Below are 21,445 nucleotides of genomic sequence, written 5' to 3'. Positions count from 1 at the left end.
TAAATTCCCCAAGGGCAGGAGCAGAGCCTTATCATCCAGCGACACCAATGTCTTACAGTGTGTGAATGAATTCTTCTTTCAATTACATGCTCAATGTATTTTGCGTTTCTTCCTCTGAAAAATTCTGAAGGGGATTGTAAAGATGTGAATTGAATTCTGTCTGGAATCCAGTTTCATAGTTGAGATTCAACAGCTGGGTTTTAGCTGGTCTTTAGGAAATCGACAAACCCCTAAACTTATGAGCAAGTGTTCTTAAATATGCCCAGTTGTACCTTTCCAATGATAAGGTCGAAGGCTTTCATTAGACTCTGAGATCTGTGATCCATAAAAGGTTAAGAATGACTGGCCACCTGCATATCTAGAAACAATTGGAGTAAAACCTTTATTACCAAGGTACCGTGTGTCGAGAACTATGCTAGGCTCATTCCCTTTATTTTGTTTTATTCTTCTAGTGACCCAATGCAATAGTTCTCATAACAGTAACAATGGTCGTTGTCATGATTACAGCTTACGGTTATTGCATGCTTTCTATGTGTCGTACTATTCCAAATACTTGTATTGATAAGTTCACTTAGAACTCCCCAGAATCCTACTGGACAAACTATTTACGGTCCTCCCCCGTTTACAGATGATGAAACTCAGGCTCAGAAAAATTATGTAATTTGGCTGAGTTCATGCAAGTAGGGTCAGTCCTGTCATTCAAAGCCAGTGTGGGTTGACTCCAGAGCTTGCTCCCTTAGCCATTTCACTATTAGCATAATAAAGCTGGAGTTCAACCCCAGATAACTTAGCTTCTTTTTACTGCTTCTAAATTGAGGTCTAGATAACTCATCAAAGGTTGTAGAGCTAGGAGATGGTGGAAGCCAACTTTGAACATACATTCATCTGATTTCAAAGCCTTTCTATTTCCTCTTCTGCCCTGGAATGCCCTCACTGGGCGTGGTCCTCTCAGGAGGCTGCAAGGAAAGGGAAGGTTTCCTTAGCAGTGGGGTCCTGTACTACCTGCGAAGAGGCAAAAACCTCCATCACCAATCTCAAATGCCACAAAGGCGGAACCAGACTTTCCTTTGTCTGCTGGGTACAAAGCAGGCACTCAGTAAATATTTGTTGATACAATCAGTGTATTTACAAAAACAGAGATGGATTCTAGGGCAGTTCACTCAGCAGGGAACATTAGCAGGTGCTTAAGCAGGGACTCAACTGCAAATACCCAAGCAGGTATCATAAAGGAGCGATGTGATTCATGGGGCTCCGAAAAGCCACAATTGGTCTGAGGTCAGACACAGTTTAAAAGCACACGAGCACTTTTAGATACTTTCTGTCACGGAATCCTCATGCCGACCCCCTACGCTAGAATACAGAAAAGTCACACAATTCCAAGAGGAGTTTAAATCTAGTAATACGACTTCAGGGTGAGCACTGCTCTCTCCTAGCTATGGATTATATATGTACAAGTGTGGAAGTGAATGCAAGTAAGAGCAGCATCGCGGTGGAAAGGAGTTCTCCCGAGAAAAGGAAAATCTCTCAGGGTGTTGTGAATGATTAAGAATTGGAGGGTGCCTGGGTGTCACCATGGCCCGTAAAGACTGAGTGGTAGAATTATTACACACAGTCCACCAGAGGGGATGTGTGATGACCTCTTCCTTGTTTGCTTTCCATCTCGAAGCTCTCTGGAAGCAGTCTCTAAGAAGGGATAGCCGTCAGCTGAACCCACGAGCACATCTCTATGTTGCTTTTCTGACAACGGTAATTAATTTGCTCTAATGCTTCTGTGTTCTCACAGGGGGCCTTTCTCATGAACACTGACACACACTCACAGAGAGCTTTGATTCCTACTGCTCTTACCGCAGCCCTTAAAGGCATCAAGCTGAGGAGCCAGGAAGCTCAGGGGTCGTGAATTTGTTGCTAATTTTATCATCCTAGCCGTCCAACAGGATTTGAGCCGAGTTTCTCAACCTTGGTACTGCTACTCTTGTGGAGGTTGTCCTGTTCATTGTGGAATGTTTAGAGTATCTCTGATCTCCACCCACTAGAGCATTAGCATGTATGACAACCAGTATCTCCCTCCAAACATCGCCAAATGGCCCCCGGGGAGGCCCTGGCAAAGAACCACCAGATTAGAGATACACATACAAGTACACGAGTGTGCACCTGCTCACCCACAATGTGTATAGTCACCTTGACACACGGACTTTTTTATTTCTTTGCTCTTTTGGGGGGGAGGGTTCTCCCCTTTACTGTTGTAGTTTTTTGTTTTTTCCTTCCATTTTGATTTTGTTGGTTGGTTGGTTTTTAATCCAAAGAGGAACCTTTGCTTCAATCTTGATTCCAATTTTCCAAGTCTGTCTGTTTCATAAAACCTTCCCGAAGAGTGGATTCTAAGTGCTAACACGGTTGACCACCACTGTGTGCTTGGCATTCGGCGGAGCATTTTACCTGTGTCTTTTAAATCTAATCATCCCAGTAGGAAGGAGTTCCTGTCCTACCCATATTACAGATGAGGGAGGTGAAGCACAGGGAGGTTGAATCGCTGGACCTAGGTTGCAGTGTTTCTGAGTGAGAGAGTGTGGGTTTGGACCTGACCTTGTTGGCCTCCTGGTCCCCGATGCACTGCCCTCCTGTTTTGGGGTGAAACCTACAACATCACGAGTATGTGCCCCTTCAATTCCTGATCTCAAAATATGGACAAAATATGGTGAAGGTTGGACCGTGAGTCCCAGTCACACTCCCAGGCACTGAAATCGCGTGTGGTGTGCAGGGTATGGAAACACGGGTTTAACCAGCAGGTGTGCAGAGGAGAGCGGGCACTGATTGCGGACGCGTCTTTCTCTTGTCACCACCAGAGTGTCTCTATGTGTTCCCCTGCCAGTGGAACTACCGTCCCGATCACTGCATGTACGGAAGCAACTGCAAAGAAGCTGAGCGGGAAGGAGTGTCTGTCCTGCACGGGAACCGAGGCGTCTACCATGACGATAAGCAACCCACTTTCAAAGCGCTCTATGAAGCAATACGGGATGTAAGTGTGTCCGCAACACCCCCCCCCCCCGCCCCCGGCCGTGTAGCAGACGCATGCGCACTCCACATGAAGCAGGACAGTCACTTGGGTCCTCGGCACCCTCGAAGGCCAAAGAATTCCCCAGAAGCATTGAGTTCTGCCCCTTTCCCTAATCTCGGGGAGCACCTCACTGTATCAGCTCGCTCTCTCGTATTATAGCCACTCTTAATCTTTACAAGTAAGTCACTATTTGGGGGGCTGGTCCTTAAATAAGTTCACTTAAGGAGGAAATGAAAGGCCCAGAAAGAAACCCTCTGCCATTTGCCATAACAGAGGGGAATGTGTTAGGGTAAAGATCACGTAATGAGAACAAAATGATACTATTCAGCTCAAGCTGAGTGTGTTGCCTGGTTGCCCGCATCCTGTTGAGAAATCCGGTGTGGAGATGGTCAATTAGGACAAGAGATCAACTTAAAAGTAAAAATCAAGTCTTTATTTACATACTGCAGCAGTGCAAGCAAGAGGCAAAAAGAGGCACGAGCTCCCGTGTTGCGTTGGTACCCAGCAAAGGGTACTGGTCAAGAGAATGCAGCAGAGACGCAGAGATCCTCTCAAGGTTCCTGCATCCTTATGGACCTGTAGGCCAGGGGAGGAGGAAGGAGAAGGGCAAGAGGGTCGAGTGGAAGGATACCCCTCCTTTCCCAGGAGGCCTCCAAATGGAGGTGTCTGGGATAGGAATGCAGGTACGAATTTGAGCGTAGCTGGCCCGGGGCAGGGGCCTGAGTTCTTGACTCAACTCCTTCAAGTAAACTTGCCCGTGCACCAAATCTGGTGTCAGGAGGGCAGCTCCCCATCGCTCCAGAGGCCTGCCAGCAGCCTTGTCATTACCCGTGGTTGAGTCTGAAAGACCAGACATAGGATTTTGGCCTGGAGCTGGACTTCTCACAGCCTCAGGCCCCCTCTTACCACCTTGGAGAGATTGATTAGCAAGTGTTGAGATGTTAAAGACGCCTAGGAACTATCTTCTTGCGGTAAATGGGAAGGTTGAAAGAAACTTACTTTGGTTCTCACTACCTAAAATGCCAGATATTGCTGGCCCTTGCCTTTCATCCCACACTTGGGGAAACGCTGCATTCCACATTGCTTTTTACCTTGAGATCACTAGGGGGAAACCAGCAACAGAGATTCAGGGATGTCCCTTTTGAAATGGTAACTCCAAGACATAGAGTAGGGGTCAGCGAACTTGGGCCAGATCTGCCTTGCTGCCTGTGTTTGTAAGACGTGTGGGCTGGGGACGGATTTGTAAATCATTGGGAAAAAAAGAATATTTCATGACGTGAGAAAATTATATGCAATTCAGATTTCAGCATTCATAAATAAAGTGGTATCGGGAGGCAGGGACACCCATTCATTTATGTGCTTGTCTGTGGCTGCTTTCAATGACAGAGATGAGTATTTATAACAAACTGTGTGGCCCACAAAGTCTAAAATATTTACTGTCTAGCCCTTTATAGAAAAAATGTGCTGACCCCAGACATAAAGTATGTAGACTTTGTTAGAGGTATTTGTCTTAAGAATCCACGAACCCTCACGGTTTCACAAATGGCCTTTGGCGGGAGTGAATCCTGAGACACAGGAATACATTTTTTGTGTGTGAAAAAATGTGCATCTTGCTAAGGAGAGTCTCTGGAATTCCAGAATTTTCTCTGCAGGGAATGAGTTTAGCCTGCATGTAAGCTAACACCGCTTTCTTCTGCATTTCCTGCTGTTGGTTTTCAAAGACCAAGTGATTTAATTACACAGAAAATTTGTTCTGTACTTAGTGATATCATCACTTTAGATATTCAGACACTGACTCCGGGGCAGAGCCATTCAGGAGTGCAAATAGAAGTTATGGGTTTGCAGCAGTCCATCAGAGCCAAGCTTGGGTTTCTTCTGTGACCTGCCAGCCCTAGTCTGGAATAGAGCAATGGTGGCTCTTGAGTTACCATGCGTCTTGTTTGCTTTCTGGAGGAACAGAAAGAAAGCCAAATAACTGGGTCATAAATGATCCTGCCAAATACACACAGTGATGGTCCTCACATGGGCCTACAAGGACCGTTTGCATTCAGGCGTTTCAATCAGGAATATCGCTAACCCCATCCTGAAACGCGAACAAACATAGGCTTCCTCTTGGAAGACACATTTCCCCACTCTCCACAGGGCGGCGCACCGTCTGGTGGGGTCAGGGCCTGGCTTGGGGATGGACAGACCTCAACGCAAGGCCCAATTTTTGTCCCTTTCTGGTTATTAGTCATTAACTCTGTGCTCTTACCTTACTGGGCCTCAGTTTCCTCATTATCTCCTCAAATGGAGATAATAGTGTCATCTGCCTCATAAAGTTGTTGTGAGGATTCCACCAAATGATGGTTTTTAGATTTTATTTATTTATTTATTTATTTATTTATTTATTTATTTATGAGAGAGAGCATGAGAGCTGGGGAGGAACAGAGGAGGAGGGCGAGGGAGAGGAAAGAATCTTCAGCAGACTCCACACTGAGTGTGGCACCCCATGCGGGGCTTTGCCTCATGACCCTGAGATCGTGACCCTGAGGTCATGATCTGAAAGGAAGACAAGAGTTGGAAGCTCAGGGGCGCCTGGGGGGCTCAGGCATTAAGCAGCTGCCTTCGGCTCAGGTCATGATCCCAGGGTCCTGGGATCGAGCCACACATGGGGCTCCCTGCTCAGCGGGAAGCCTTCTTCTCCCTCTCCTACTCCCCCTGCTTGTGTCCTCTCTCTCTGTCAAATAAATAAATAAAATCTAAAAAAAAAAAAAAGAGTTGGACGCCCAGCCAACTGCGCCACCCAGGCACCCCAAAGTGATGGGTTTTTTAAGCTTGTAGTACAGTGCCTGGCATACGGTTGTGCCTGATAACTAGAAGTTGTTTCGATGAGAGCAGTTTCACACTTACCTCCTTCCCTACCTTGTCCACGTTGTCTCACTCGCTCTCTCTTCCTCTGTCTGTAAAGATGTTTTCTCACTCTCAAACTGCATTTCTTTCTCCCTTCATCTCTCTCTGAAAGTATTCTTCCTGTCCCTCCCCTTTCCCCCTCCATCTCTTCTCTCTCTCTCTCTCTCTCACTTGCCCACACAAACCCTAACCCTGTGTGTCTGTGTTTGTGCAAAGGGAAAGTGAAGTCTCCTTCCATTGTGATCCAAGGAAGTCATCTGTCAGGTAGGCATTCTGTCAGTAATTCTTCCAACCAGCATCTGTGAAGAGCCTATTTTATGCAGGGACAATTTTAGGTTCTAGGCACTCAGAGTTAACAAGACCGACAAAGCCTGGTCCTCAGGAAGCCTGTACTCTGGGTGGAGGAAGCCACAATACTCACATGGACGAAGAAAGAAAGAAAAATTGTACCAGGTAGTGAAAGGTGTTAAAAAGGAACCAGAGCAGGGCGATGGGCTGAGAGTCACGGGCAGAGAAGAGCGCTCAAGAGCTGGGGTCTTCAGGGGGCCTCCTCGAGACTGATATGTGATCAGTGGAGGCAGCCATGGGCCAGTCTGGGGGGATCCTGCTAAGTAGAAGGAATAGCCCATGGAAAGCCCTGGAGGCAGGGATGAGTTTGGTGTGCCCAAAGGGCAGGGAAGAAGCCAGGGTAACCAGAAGGACAGAGACACCAAGGAGAGTTCCAGGTCCCATGGAGCCTTGAGGACAAGAGAGAAATTGGAATCTTATTTTAAGTGCAGTGCGAAGCCCCTGCAGGCAAATGATATGGTCTGATTTAGGCTTTAAAAATATCACCTTGGTAACTCAGTGCAAGGAGGCAAGAGTGAGAACACGAGGGCTATTTATGAAGAGTTCCTGCAGCCATCGAGGTGAGACATGGGGGCAACAGGAAGGTGGGCAGCGGTGTCCACATGAAGGCATTGTGGTAAAGAGAGATTTTACAGTGCTTGCTGATAGCCTGGATGAGGGATGTGGGGGAAAGAGAGAACCAAGGATGACTCCAGGGCTCTGACCTATTCTTTTCCTGTCACTAGGGATACCGTGATGAAAAAGGAGTTGATCAGTGGTCTAATTTGGGCTGAGAAAGAAAACAGTTGTCCCAAACATGGTCCTTCTTGTGTTACATAATGCATCATCTCCTGGGAAGAAATTCACATTTCTAATAAACATGCTTAAGCAATATTTCTGATGAACTTTAAAGGGATTAAAACTTGTTCTAGGAAACCAGACACCCACCCACTCTGCTGCCGGGCAAGCATGTACTGACCTTTCACCCTTCTTTTCTTCCTTTTTTTTTTTTTTCTAATCTTTTTGTATAAAATTTCCTCGCCAACAATGAATCTTTGACTTGACTACTGGAGGCCTTTTCCATTTCAACCAGATTGTAATAAAAATTTGAACATGTTCATAACTAAGTGGTCAAAAAGACTTATTTTGGAAAATTCTGCTCATAAACACCTTTCATGGGAAAACAAGAGAATTTCAAATCAAAAGCCCGGTATTAAGTGGGAAAAAAAAACCAACAACCAATATTTGGTACCTGAATTATTAAAATGAAGTTCAGTGACGATAAATTTTACTAGTAATGGCTAAACTCTGGACTTCATGAGATTACTACAGACATACCCTAAAGTTTCTTCATTAAGATTACAACAAACAGGTGCCTGGGTGGCTCAGTTGGTTAAGCGTCCGACTCTTGGTTTCGGCTCAGGTCCTGAGCTCAGGGTCATGAGATCGAGCCCCATGTCTGGCTCTGTGCTCAGGAGGGAGTTGGCTTGAGAGTCTTTTGTTCCCTCTTCCTTTGCCCGCCCCCCCACCCCCGTGTGCTCTGGTGCGTGGGCGCTCTCACTCTACATAAATAAATCTTAAAATTAGTTGCAACAAATGCAAAAAAATATGAAGAATTCAATGTTTTATCGCAGTAGATTTCAAGTCTCTACTTGCGCCTTGCTTCTCCTCAGCAAGAGCATACTAAATAGAGAATATCTTGTCCTTGAAGATATATTTTGATCTTAGATTTTAAGAGCTTTAAGGACCCAAATAAATCATTTTTTTTTTTTTTTAGAGGTAAAGAAACTGAGGCCCAGGGATGGTAAGTAATTTCCTGGGGCTGCACAGGATTGAATCAGGTTTTGAATCCCCATCAAATGTCTTAGAACATCCAAACCTATGCCTGCATGCTTAATTCCCTGTTTCATTTTTTAGTAAATGTTGTTTGCATTTTAAATGGCATTTCAGTCACTAAACATCTATCATTTTTTTTTAAATCCTTTTTTAGTTTCCCTTTCAAGATAATCTCTTTCAATCCATGTATTACCCGCTCCAGCTGAAGTTTTTGGAGACTGTTCACACTTTATGTGGACGAATCCCACAAGTGTTTTTGAAGCAAATTGAGAAAACAATGAAAAGGGCTTATGAGAAACATGTCATCATCCAAGTGGGCCCCAACCAGATGCACTGAATATTTTTCATATTGTCGCAAGTGGATTTGGCCTCTCAAGAACAAGGCAACGTTCATCTTTAAGCTGCCTGGATCTCTTTCGTGTGAATATTTAATGGTGCTCTGTGACAGTTGCATTTAAAAGGCCTCGTTACAGTTGCTCAATTATTTGCCCCTAAAAGGAAATATGCTTTAATTTTTTTAAAATTGCTATTTATCTCTCTGGGTTTTTTTAAATTGTATTATTACTCACTTAACATTGTTCAAACAGGTGGAGCTAGCTGTGAAAAGGAACTTTTGTGAGTCTTCCAATTCCTGTTAAATGTCTGAGACCACGTCAGTGACATCTCATGTGGTATATTAATCTAATATTCTTGAGACTCTTTCTATGCAATGGACTCCCTCATATCCTTGTTATAAAAGTAATACATGCTTGTTGTAAAACAGAAAAATGTTAAAAACTTGTAGGGAATACAGATCCGTGGACCAGAATCAAAATTAGATTAGCCATAATCCTACCAACTGGTGAAAAGATTGTTATTTTAATGGGTGGATGCTCCCAGCCTTTTCTCCCTATTTCTATATTTATTTGCTGGTTGTCTTTTCCATTGTAACACATATGCGAAACAGGCAGTTTGAGTAAAAGCTGGCCCCTATGCTGAGATTTTTCTGTAGAGACAAAAATTTAGAGAGAATGATTATGTTTACAGTGCTTTATTTAAAATACATCTGGCAGAAGTATTCAGATTTCTGCTGATTGGGCAGTGTTAAAGGATGGAGCATATCTGGGGGTGTTTTTAAAGAAAAGCTGTTTAGATTAGTGGAAGATTAAATAATAGGAAATACTTATGCAACCAGACCTCTGAAAGGAAATTCGATAATTGTGTTAAACCCAAGGGGTCACTTTAACAGAGATATGATTTTGTGTTTACCCACAGACAAAAACATTTTATCTCTTACCTTAGTAGGGGTGACCTTCTCTCTTCTTTAAACTCTTGGGCAACAGGTGGAAATTAAAGGCCAACTTCAAACTTATGTGTACAGAATAGATAGTTCAGCTGATTCCATTGACAAGAAAATTCAACTTCCTACCAGCCTTAGAAAGGTCTCTTTAAATTTTTTTTCCTTCTCTAGGGTTACCCAGCTGTTAGCCAAGGAACCAGGCAGGTCTTGTCACCTAGCTACAGTGGAGGAAATTCTATAGTCCCCCCGAGGGATCTGACTTAATCCCTAGTTGCTCCTGTAGCTGGTATCAGGGTAAGAGTATTTTGCATAAGGCTTTATTTACCTCAAAAAACTTGTGCAGAAATGATGTGGTTGTTCACAACAGCCTAATGGACTTAGTAGGGGCCGGTATCATCTCCATTGGGCAAATAAAGAAATTATAATACAAAGAAACAAGGACACCCAATATAATTGCTGTTCTGTAACACATACAGGTATGGTAAGATGCATCCTGTTTTACAGACAAATTTTTGGAAATAAAAGTATTAAATACTCTTCATCATATATAGACAGTGATCTAAAAGCATAAAAAGAAAAATAATATTTTGATAATGTAAATATGGTGTTCTATATATTGGAGCCCAGTTGGATATCATAGGTACTATATCCACAGGAAAAGCCTTACCCTGAAAAATATATGAAAATCTCAACACTCCAAAGAGATATATAGATATCAATCAATATTGGTATACAGAACCCTTATGGTAGTAACAAATTCTAAAATGTTAGAGGAATGGCCTATACTTTCCTTTCGATCAGTTGGGCGGCCTGTGATTTATTATTTTTGTTAAGGAAATTACCATTATGATGTGTTATATTGTTATATTTTCTGTTTCCTCATTTCACCATTAAAGGTGATGTCATTTATTATTTTATATCTAAAGGCCTTGGGGTAATTTTTGGATCCCACAAATGGGGTTTTAGTGAAAGAGTCAGAATGTAAACATGATTCCCTGACTTCCATTCCAGTCTTTCTACTCGTTCAGCATGGCCAGTAAACCCTACAAATGTCATTCAGATTTGTTGGTGACTTACAGGCCTAAAGAAGTCCTTTCCTCCTTCAGTGAGTCCCATAAAAAATCTGCTGTAAAGACTTTGAATACCGCAATACCTTTTCTTTTATGAGAGTCTGGTTTACCCACAACTCTTAACTGTTGGTTCTGGTCTGAATACCCAGAAAAGGTCCATGATAGAATTCTAGAACATTCTAGAATGATGCATTATGAGAATGTGAAACCTTAGAATTTGGTGTGGTTTTCTGCCTTGGAATTTCTTCATATTATCCTGAAATTTGAGGTGAGTTTGGTGGAGAATTTGGAGAACATTTGCTCTTCCAATCCCTGCTGCCTGAACGTGTTAATTATTTTCCATTTAGTATGTTACTATGAGGCAGTATTTTCTCTGCCTTTGATAATTTCTAGACAACTACAACATTAGCGCCTCTGAAATCTGGGAACTGTAAATTTTAATTCAGTGGACCCCTAAATCATGCAGTCTGTGGTCTGAAGTTTGTCAAAGGTTGTGTTGTTCCATATGGCACATTGAATCTACATTGGGAAGAGCATGAGACTGGTTCTCTCATCTCCTCTTCTTGTTTCCTATAGAATTCTGGTCAATGCATACGACTACAGAGTTCCATTGGAGAATGAAAGAACACTTGCCAATAGCAAAATGTAACAGTATTTTTGTATGCATGGAGATTGAGACTTTCTGTAGTAGGGTCACTAGAAATACTTACAATATTTTTCTTGTTAAGTTTTTTTCCAATACAAATCTCAGAAATTGTGACTTATGTTGAAAATTTCAACATTTTAAAAAAAATTAATTGGCTAGAAAATCTGTTTAAGTTTTCCTTCAACTTCCTAAATGACAATTTAGCATTTAGGGCATAACGCTCCAGCTTCACTATTTATTTGAAATCTCTATTACATATTGAGTGCTTCCATTGCAAATTGTTGTGACTATGATGGGATTTATTATCAAAGTGGATATTTATATGGACTCATCAAGGTTTGAGAGTATTTATCTTATTACACTTACAGTGTTCATAAAACAAGCAAGCCATACAAGACCTTATTGACATCACAAAATAGTGATTCAGTAATAGAATAATCACTCCACCCACCCAGAAGAGAGGACATGTCCATACAAATTTAGATTTATGTATAAATATTGTCTGATATTTATACAAAAAAAAGATAGATTGCATTGGATTGCATCACGTTGGATGAGCCAACATGAACATGATTTCATGACTGAAAAATGTTGGATGCCATGGGGGTACAAATCATTATATCCTCATCGAATGGTATGGTAAGCAAGCTTTCTTAGGTTTTTCTGTTTCTTGGGTCCTACTCTTTGATCTTCCTTTTTTTCATTTTTGCCTTTCCCTTCCTGTCTTTGATGTAAGCTACTGAGTAGTACCAAGAGCCTTGGCATTAATGGTGGGACGACAGATCCCTGTGCAGGCAGGAGGATCCCTGTGCAGGCAGAAGGAAGTTCTAATCCTTAGATGGATTCTTTATGATAAAAGCTTTCAAAAATTTTTAAAATCACACAACACATACATAGATACACACACACACACCCCACATGCCTTTTAAGGAAAGAGCCCTGGGAATCCGTCATGCTCTGTGAATTGAAGGTTTCTAGATAGTGACATCTTAGGTCAACTCATTTCACAGTTGCAGTGCTGGTGTCTGAAGCTGATGAGATTTTGCTGCCAAACGGAGAAAGTTATCCTCTCTTGAGTCCTCAAGATAAAGCGCTTGTGTGTGTGCGTGTCACCATCTGCATGAACATGTAAGAGTCGTGCAGTTTCTGCGTCATTAGGTTTACATGTTTGTGTTGTCACTGAAAAGTGCGCCATTGTTTATAGCTCCCAAGGAGACCCTGCGTGGATTTTTTTATGTTGGAAAACTTATTTTTTAGTAATTTTTCTTTGGGAAGAAATGAGCATAAAAAACACAATACTCCAAAGAAAATGAATTGTTACAGCAAATTAAAAGAACAAATATTATGATTTAATTACTTGTCTTTTTGAACGCCATCTCCTGTTTTACCTTTTTTTCTTTTTTTTAATTAAAAGCTTTTAAAAAAGTCATGTCTTTTGGTGTTATTTTGGAAGCGTGTTTCTTTGATAAGATTTCAAGTTTGAAATTTTATAATATTAAATAGTAATATTTAAGTCCTTCCTTTTAAGAACTGGTAAAGAAATATTTGGTTTAGTAAGTAGCTTAGCCTATTTTTTTTTTTTAAGATTTTATTTATTTATTTGAGAGAGAGAGAATGAGAGACAGAGAGCATGAGAGGGAGGAGGGTCAGAGGGAGAAGCAGACTCCCTGCTGAGCAGGGAGCCCGATGCAGGACTCGATCCATGGACTCCAGGATCATGACCTGAGCCGAAGGCAGTCGCTTAACCAACTGAGCCACCCAGGCGCCCAAACTTCGCTTTGTTTTTTAAAAAAATGCCATATTGTAGCAGTGCCTGGCTGGCTCATCCATAGACCATGCGACTGCTGATCTCGGGGCTGTGAGTTCGAGCCCCATAAGATTAAAAAAAAATTTTTTTAATGCCATACTATATATTATATGTTATTTGGTTTTAACGATGTTTTATGTTTGAGGTACAATGAGGAGAATTTGGAGGATGTGAAAATCAGTTTTCCCCATTCCTACATGTTATTTGGCAGAGTTGAAATTGACTTGTTAAGCTAATAATACATATCAAAAATAACTGAACCATGCCAAGAGTTTTTGAGTCTATACAAAGGGTTTTTTTTTCCCAATCCCTAGTCTCTCTTTTTTTTTTTTCCTAGTCTCTTTTTAAAATCAGCACAAGGTACTCCATGCATCTACTGAGTTCCCTCTTTATATTTTAGAACATTTTAAAATGCTAAGATACTTGGATATGGTTTTCTGGAATAACTGGGAACCCACATCCAATTATTATGTGACATATAAGCTTCAGGAACTACATGTAGACAACACTGAATTTAAGTCCCAGCCCCAGCATTCTCAATCCTTACTGACCCTCTTTCCGCTTCAGATTTCCCACCTACTAGGACAGGGCTGAGGATGACCTTCCTCCTGGATTGTGGTAAGGAATAAACACAGAAACATGGAATTTCAAAATCTTAAAAATTCCTTGTTTGTGGTCCTCTAACTCCACTAAGTAAATGGCTACCCGATTTTTAAAGAGTATCAGATTGAAGGAATGGCAACCGATTTGCCCTTCTCTTCCTTTGTTTTATAAGCTGGTAAATGTCACCAACATCCACCTGCTGCCTCATCCCAGAAACCTGGCCTTTACTCTTGTCTGCTCCCTCTCCCTCCTTGCACACCACCCTCCTCCCTGAATCATCGCTTCCCCCACTAAAATAGCCCACTCCTGGTACTGGTTTCTGCAGCAGCAAAAACCCTTCAAAGTATAAGTGACCACATACAACTTAAACTAGTGCAAGACAAGCAGAGGGTGTATTGCTTCTACCTCCAGAATATTAACTGAGTCAGCTTCCTGTGTTTCTCTTCACTATTGCCTCCATTCAAACCGTTACTGTCTGGGGGTCTTGTGATCTCTGGCCTGGATTGTTGTTCTACTGCCTGTCTTCTCTCTGCATTCACTCTGGCCCCCACTGAACCATAACCCACCCCACCTGTATGAGGCCCTTCAGTGGTTCCCCTTTGCTCCTATGGTAATAACCAAACTTCTTTCCAAACTGCTCAGAGTCCCTATGTGAGCTACACCCTGCCTATCGCCCTGGCCTTGAGTTTTTCTTCCCCACTCCTCTAATTACCACTTTTGCTGGTTTGTTTTCTCTTCTCTTAAGAAGCCAAGCTCTTACCCATAAAGGGGTCTGCACATGCTTGGAATTCTCCAACCTGCAAATTTACCCGGCAAATTTCTAGTATCCTTCAGGTCTTGATTTAAATACCATTTTCTCGTGGAAGCCTTCTTGGATCCCCCCATAAAGGCAGGTCCTCCTCTTACGCTCACTTATATCAACCTGTACTTTCTCTTTTCAGTATGTATTATGATAGTAACAATGCTCATTGGGGTAAAACATTTCGTTTATTGACTGCCTTCCCCACTAGACACAATGTTCCTTGAGAACGTGTAGTCCTTGGTGATCTTGTTCCTTGTTCAATGCCCATCGCCTTACCCAATGACTAATACATTTCTGGTGCTCAAAATATATTTACCAAGAATGAAGTGATTCTGCTATATCATGGACTGGGACCAGTTCTTATCCACAAAGCTTCATGACACACTGTATTCACTTTGAGTGTTGTTCTCAAAAACTATTTTTCTTATAAATGTTCGTTGTTCTAGGTTATAATATCCTATCCTCTAAAGTCTCATTTGTTGAAAGTATAATGATTCATTGAGTTTCATGGAGATTTACTTACTTGTCCAAAAAGTGACATGGATGGGTTACATACTGTTTGACTTCCTTTCTACCTAAATGCTCTGTTGCCATAATCTGTTTTTAATGGCTCTGTTGTGGGCACTTGTGGGATTTTGGCTACCTGGAAACCACACCATGCTCAGTACCAATTTCTGCATTAGTTAAAACTCTTTAAATTGCAAGGGACAGGGGCGCCTGGGTGGCTCAGTTGGTTAAGCGACTGCCTTCGGCTCGGGTCATGATCCTGGAGTCCCGGGATCGAGTCCCGCATCGGGCTCCCTGCTCGGCAGGGAGTCTGCTTCTCCCTCTAACGCTCCCCCCCTCATGCTCTCTCTCTCTCATTCTCTCTCTCTCTCAAATAAATAAATAAAATCTTAAAAAAAATTGCAAGGGACAGCAAGTATGACTCAAATTAATACAGAGAAAGAGACACAGAGAGAGGGAGATGGAGAGAAAAAATGTATTGGCTCATGTAAGTGAAAAGTCCAGAAATAGCTCTGAATTCAAGGCTTAAATGATGCCAAGGGAAATGTATCATTTTAACAATGCTTTTTTTTTTTTCGTTAATATTTTATTGAAAACCACACATCCTTCTAGCATTCCAGCCATAAAATTTTCATGTCATTCCAATAGAATCATTCCATCTTTGGAAAAATATATTGTCTCCGTATCCAACTGAAAAATGGTATTGTCAACCTGAGTCAAGACATTAAGAAAATTGTTCTCCTTGTGTATGTTTTAAAACAACTGTAATATATCTTTTTCCCCCTCATTGAGAACCACTATTAACCAAATAAAGCTCTTATACTGGAAACAATTCACCAACTAATAGGAATGGATGATGGGGTGGGGGGTGCATTCTCATAAACTGTTGAACAAGAGTGTTTTATCACCATTCCTCTGCTCCACAGTCCACATAGACTCTCAGAGGTGACAGTCAAAATCATGAGTATAGATGTATCTTCTTAGGCTACAACTCTAAAGAGACTCCTGGGAATATCTGTGCCTGTCTCTTTACTGAGCATTTAGATCTTATCAAAATAATAGCACTTTTTTTTTTTTTTTAGAATTGCTGCTTTGGGTCTAGTGACAAAGTGAGTCTAAATGTCATACAAGGAAGTTGAGTTCTCTGGCATCTAAATTATTGTTATTAGAAATGATTGCAAGGATACAGAGTTAAAGGAAAAATAAAAGGGCTGATACCAGCTTTGGTATTTTAAATATTTAAAACTTGTTTCTAAAACTTGGCTAATGTTTGCATGTGCATGTTCATGGTGGTGCAGGAGAGAGTTAACATAAAACTAAGAGGCTGTGTTCAAGTGAGTGGAAATTTAAACTTCTCAAGGTTGCCATCTGTCTGTTTAGATGTCACAGTATCTGGCATGTAATGGATGACCAGTACAGCATGCCCTCCCTATTCCCTTAACACACATTATTTCCACGCAAGCCAGCTCAAAATCTAATTTCCAGCCCCTGTGACTCCGTGGCTGAAGGCTCTTTTTCCTCTGCATCCTGCTCCGCTCGCCTATGGGCAGGCAGGAAGTTTTGGAAAAAATAACACATGAGAGTAGCCCTCAACTGTTGATTGATGGGAATTGGTGGATACATACCCCAGTTCCCTCTCCTCTCAGGTTGGGTAACTCTTGATTGTCTGTCCCAGAATTCTCCCCTGAGAGAGAGAGCTCAGACCACTCACAGAGTAGTAATTTCCTTGATAATACATTCTTTATCGGCTTCCCTTCCCTGTCTCACTTTCCACTCTTCTACCAGTGTTTCCTTGGATTTGGCCCCAAATAAACCACGTGTACTCAAATCTTTGTTTCATCATCTGCAACTGATAAATTTTTTCATGTCAGTAAAAAATCAAATTTAATATCTATGATCTAATTTTACTTATTATGAAAATAATTCTTGGGTGGATGGAGTATTTGGGTGATGGGCATTAAGGAGCGCATGTGATGTGATGAGAACTGGGTTTTATACATAACTGATAAATTGTTGAACACTACATCTGAGACTAATGATGTACTATATGTTGGCTAATTGAATTTAAATTAAAAAAAAGAAAGAAAATAATTCTTTACCTTCCCCCTCTCCCACCCTCCACTCCCCTTTTCCCTGTCCCTCCTCCTTCTTCTTTTTCTTCTTCTTCCCCTTTGTCTTCCTCATCTCTGCTTGCATTTGGGGAAAATTTGAATTAATCCCCCAGGCCCTGCACAAAATATTTGGGAATTAGCATTCTTATACATCCTCCTATTGACTTTTCTCCCATCACTGGATTTTATTAGCTATTATTATTTTATATTTCCAAGCTGTATAACATTTACACTCTGGTCTATAGCATGGCTATTATTTCAGTTATATTATAAATAAACATAGTTGGGTGATTTATTTTATTGATCTCCAAAGAGTCCCAGATACTTTGAGTTATATTACCCCTATTTCCTTTTTCTAAGGTATGCATTTTAAATACACTGTATTTTGGTCTTGCATTTTTGTTTGTTCTGTTTGTGACTTACATTTAGCTAGTCACTCCTGTTTTATACAACTTTGTTATGCTAATAATGGAAATACCATAAACTACTCATATTTAAAAGGTGCAATTTGATTGGTTGTAACTTATGTATGCTCACTTGAAACCAAGGTAACAAACATTTTTATCACCTCTAATAGTAGTCTCTTCATACCCCTTTTGATCCATCTCATCCTCCATCCCCATCCCTGGCTAACCATTGATCTTCTTCCTATTACAGTACATGAGTTCACAGGTTCTCGGATGAGTATCAAGTGATATATTATTGTGATTTTAAGTTGCATTTTCCTAGTGACTAATGATGTTGAGTGTCATCTCATGTATTCATTTGACATTCATATGTCTTCATGGGTAAAATGTTCAAAACTCTTGCCCATTTTTAAAAAAAAAATGGGTTGGTAATGTCTTACTACTGAATTTGGGGACACTTTACATAGCCTGGATATAAGTCCTTTGATATATGTGTTGCAAATATTTTTTCTTAGTCTATGGTTTGCCTTTTTGTTGTCTTAATGGTGCTCCATTAATGCATTTTCCAAGAACAAAAGTTTTATATTGGTAAAGTCCAATTTGTCAAATTTTTCTTTTTCTGTTTTATGCTTTGTGTTTTTAGAAGTGATTGCCTATCCCAAGTTGCAAAGATTTTCTCCTGTGTTTTCATCCAAACATTTTATAGTTTTAGGTTTTATACTGTAGGGCCTGGATGTTTGTGTCCCTCCAAAATTCGTATGTTGCAATCCTAACCCCCATGTAATGGTATTAGAAGGTGTGTCCTTTGAAATGTAATTAAATCATGAGGGTAGATTAATGCCCTTATAAAAAAAAAAGGGGGGCACCTGGGTAGCTCAGTCGGTTAAGCATTTGCCTTTGGCTCAGGTCATGATGCCGGGGTCCTGGGATCGAGCCCTGCATCTGGCTCCCCACTCAGTGGAGAGCCTACTTCTCCCTTTCCCTCTGCTGCTCCCCCTGCTCGTGCTCTCTCGTGTGTGCTCTCTCTCTGTCAAATAAATATATAAAATCTTAAAAAAAAAAAACATGAGAGACATAATTTCTCTCTCAGCCATGTGAGGATATATGATCCATTTTTAGTTAATTTTTATGTATATGGCAAGAGATAAGCGTTGACATTCATTAATGACATGACAATCATTAATTCCCATGTGGTATTCTGTTGATTCAACAAATGATCCTACTGACTTGTGTTTAGCTAGATATTAATGATTGGATCAATATTAGATCAGGACAATCAAAGGCAATAGGCCTTTGTATTCATTCATTCATTCAATTAATATTTATTGAGATCTATTAAGTGGCAAAGTCACTAGTAGGCTGATCTGCATCAGAAATTTTGGGAGGGAGGCCCAGGCAACTGTGTTTTAATAAGCCCTCTCCAGGTAGTTCTGCAGACTGCAGTTTGAGAACAACTGACTTAAGAGTTTGCTAAAATGGGGATTCCTGGCTCCCACGCCAGGCCTGCTAAATCAGAATCTCTGGGGTAAAGACCCAGAATACCTATTTTTATCAAGCTCTCCTAGTAATTCTAACTCACTCTAAGTTTTGAGAATGACAGGTCTAGGTGGCATGTCTTCAGTCGTAGATTTTAGGACTCTAGAGGAAATGACAGGAACTAGGACACAGCTGAAAGAAGAGTACACCACTCGGAGCTCCTAGAAAAGAAGACTGGACAAGAAAAGATGGTGGTTTTGACACAGATAAACTGAATCATGCCATTGCCTTGCTTGAGATATTCCACTGTCTATCACCCTGAAGATGAGAACAGAACTGAGTAGGATGTCTCAGGAGGACCCACAGTGCCTGGTGTCCCCCTCGCTGCCCCTGCTCTGTTCTCCACTCACCCATGGGGTTCTAGCCCTCTTTCAGGTTCCTAAAACACACCATTCCTTTGCTTTCTCAAAGCCTTTGTCTTTCATTTCCCCAATTCTTCCCCAACATGACTTAGGACTCAACCCAAATGTCATCTCTCCAGAAACATCTTCTCTGATCACCCATCCAGACTAGGCCTGCCCACGTGGCTCTCACACCATATTATCCCATTAATTTCCTTCATAGTGCTTCCCATGATCTACAACACCTGGGATTTTATGTAATTGTCTACTTCCTTTACACCTGTCTGTCCTACTAGACTGTAAGATTCATGAGGACAAGGATCCATCTGCCTTGTTCAAGGCTATCTCCACAGGTGGGTTCCTGGTGTAAAGTACACACTCAGGAAATATTCAGGCCTGAGAATTTCCTTGGGTCAGGTTTAGGTTCCAACCCTGTGACTTTGCTGGTAAATGCTGATCCCTCCCCCTACGCAACCTACTCCGCCCCCGGCCAGTGGTAACACTGTAAAATCCACATGTGATGAGGCAATTGCAAATGTGACATACCTTGTGACAAGCCAGAAAATAGCCAAATCCAAGAAAAGCAAGGGCATCGTCCTAAGTGGGGAGTGTACCCACAGGTTGAGGGTACATCCTGGAGGCCAGTGAGGTTGGAACAGCTTGAAGAAGGGCTTGAAAGCAGTGGTAGGAGATGAAGTTGGAGGGCTGTGGAGTGGCAGAGTGGCCCACTGTAGGGATGGTGGCTTTTACTCTGAGTCAAATGAGGAGTAACTGCAGGGTTACTCTGAGCAGAGGTGTGACGTGATCTGATCTTGTTAAAAGGATCCTGGCTGCTGTGTTGAAATCAAGGATAGAAGGCAGGAAAGCTCTTGGAAGCTGTTGTAATAATACAGGGGAGACATGTAAACACCTAATAAACATCTGGAAAGACTTACAGCAAACTCACTTCACTTCCTACAGCTGTGGTGGGTATTGCATAGGGGAGAGAATTTTACTTGTCCTGTATTCTTTGAATTGCTTTATGAAACATTATTTATCAACTATTTGAGGAATTAAAAGTTACTGTTATTATTTTTTATAAATACTAGTAATCTTTACCCTTACTTCCTGAATAATTCACTCTCAAGCCAGTTAAGTGTGGTCAAAGAAAGCAGGAATCCACAAGGGAGTGGGGGAAGGTAGCCTGGTGCAGGGTGTCAGAGCCCAAGGGAGGTAAGAAGGGCCACTGTTAAAGGGATTGACAAAGGTAACAAGTTGGTCACATATCAGGAAGATTGATCCAATAAACAAATATGTTGAGGATAATGGCAGCAGGTTTTTTACTGTTGGAACCTTGTACATATGGAAAGGGAGAAAACTAGAATGAATCCCCCAGTGTTGGATTGGAACTGGAAGCTGTGAACTCTTGGTTCCAAATATATGTTTGTATAGATATATAGAGAAATAAATGTATTTGTAGATGTGTGTGTATATGAATACATGTGTATATTCTCTAGCTCTGTCTGCCAATAGGGTCTGGGAGCAATAACATATTAATGGCAATGAACACCCTAGCAGTCCCATCTAGACTCCTAAATAGCATTCTCCACTAAAAGGAATCAGGACTTGAAGAAATGACTAATTCCAGGGCTGAAGAAGGGAAGAAACAAGATGAGCCTGAGATAATGTTTTTGTACCAGAAAAGGAAGATGTACTCCAAGAATGATGGGGCCATGTCAAAAGGATGCAGAAGCCAGCTGGATGAAGGTACTAATGGCCAAATCTAGAAAAATTTAGGTATCAAAATAAATAATGATAGTAATGAATTATTACCCAGTCAATAGGAATCCATGAGTCCAAACTAATATAAATTTAAAAACGAATAAATGTAAGATGATGCTTTCCTTATGTTATATTGCCAACTTATAAATGTAGAAGGAAGGATGGAATTGGAAAACCACCATGTGGCAACAAGTCAGGCTGAAGGAGACTAAAGAGACCTACCAACTGATTGTAACATGTGTTCCAGGACTGGATCCTTCTCCTAGAAAGGACATAGTGAGTCAATTGGTACAACTTACAGAGGGTCTGGGGATTGAATGGAGATTATCTGTCAACGCTAACTTCTTGATCTTGATTGTGGTCAGGCAGCAGAATGCCCTTGTAGGAACTGCATACTAAGAGGATTTTAATTTCAGGAGCTTGGAGGAATGTGTTTGACAAGTTACTCTAACGTGTTTTTTTTAA

At 41.3% G+C, this 21,445-nt stretch overlaps 1 protein-coding gene across 1 annotated transcript in view; it reads left to right on the top strand.

Moving 5' to 3' along the window:
* The window catches only part of GXYLT2 (glucoside xylosyltransferase 2), a 93,705-nt gene extending 81,742 nt beyond the window's left edge, over positions 1-11,963 (top strand). The window contains exons 7-8 of the mRNA XM_034997406.1: positions 2,844-3,016; positions 8,265-11,963. Coding sequence (XP_034853297.1) covers positions 2,844-3,016; positions 8,265-8,447 — 356 coding nt within the window. The 3' untranslated portion in view covers positions 8,448-11,963. The remainder of the gene's footprint in view (positions 1-2,843; positions 3,017-8,264) is intronic.
* Positions 11,964-21,445: the final 9,482 nt, after the last annotated feature.

Source organism: Mirounga leonina, unplaced genomic scaffold (genome assembly GCF_011800145.1).
Source record: "Mirounga leonina isolate KUSES-001 unplaced genomic scaffold, KU_Mleo_1.0 Mir_94, whole genome shotgun sequence".
NCBI lineage: Eukaryota > Metazoa > Chordata > Mammalia > Carnivora > Phocidae > Mirounga > Mirounga leonina.
This window is presented reverse-complemented; position numbering and strand designations above follow the sequence as displayed.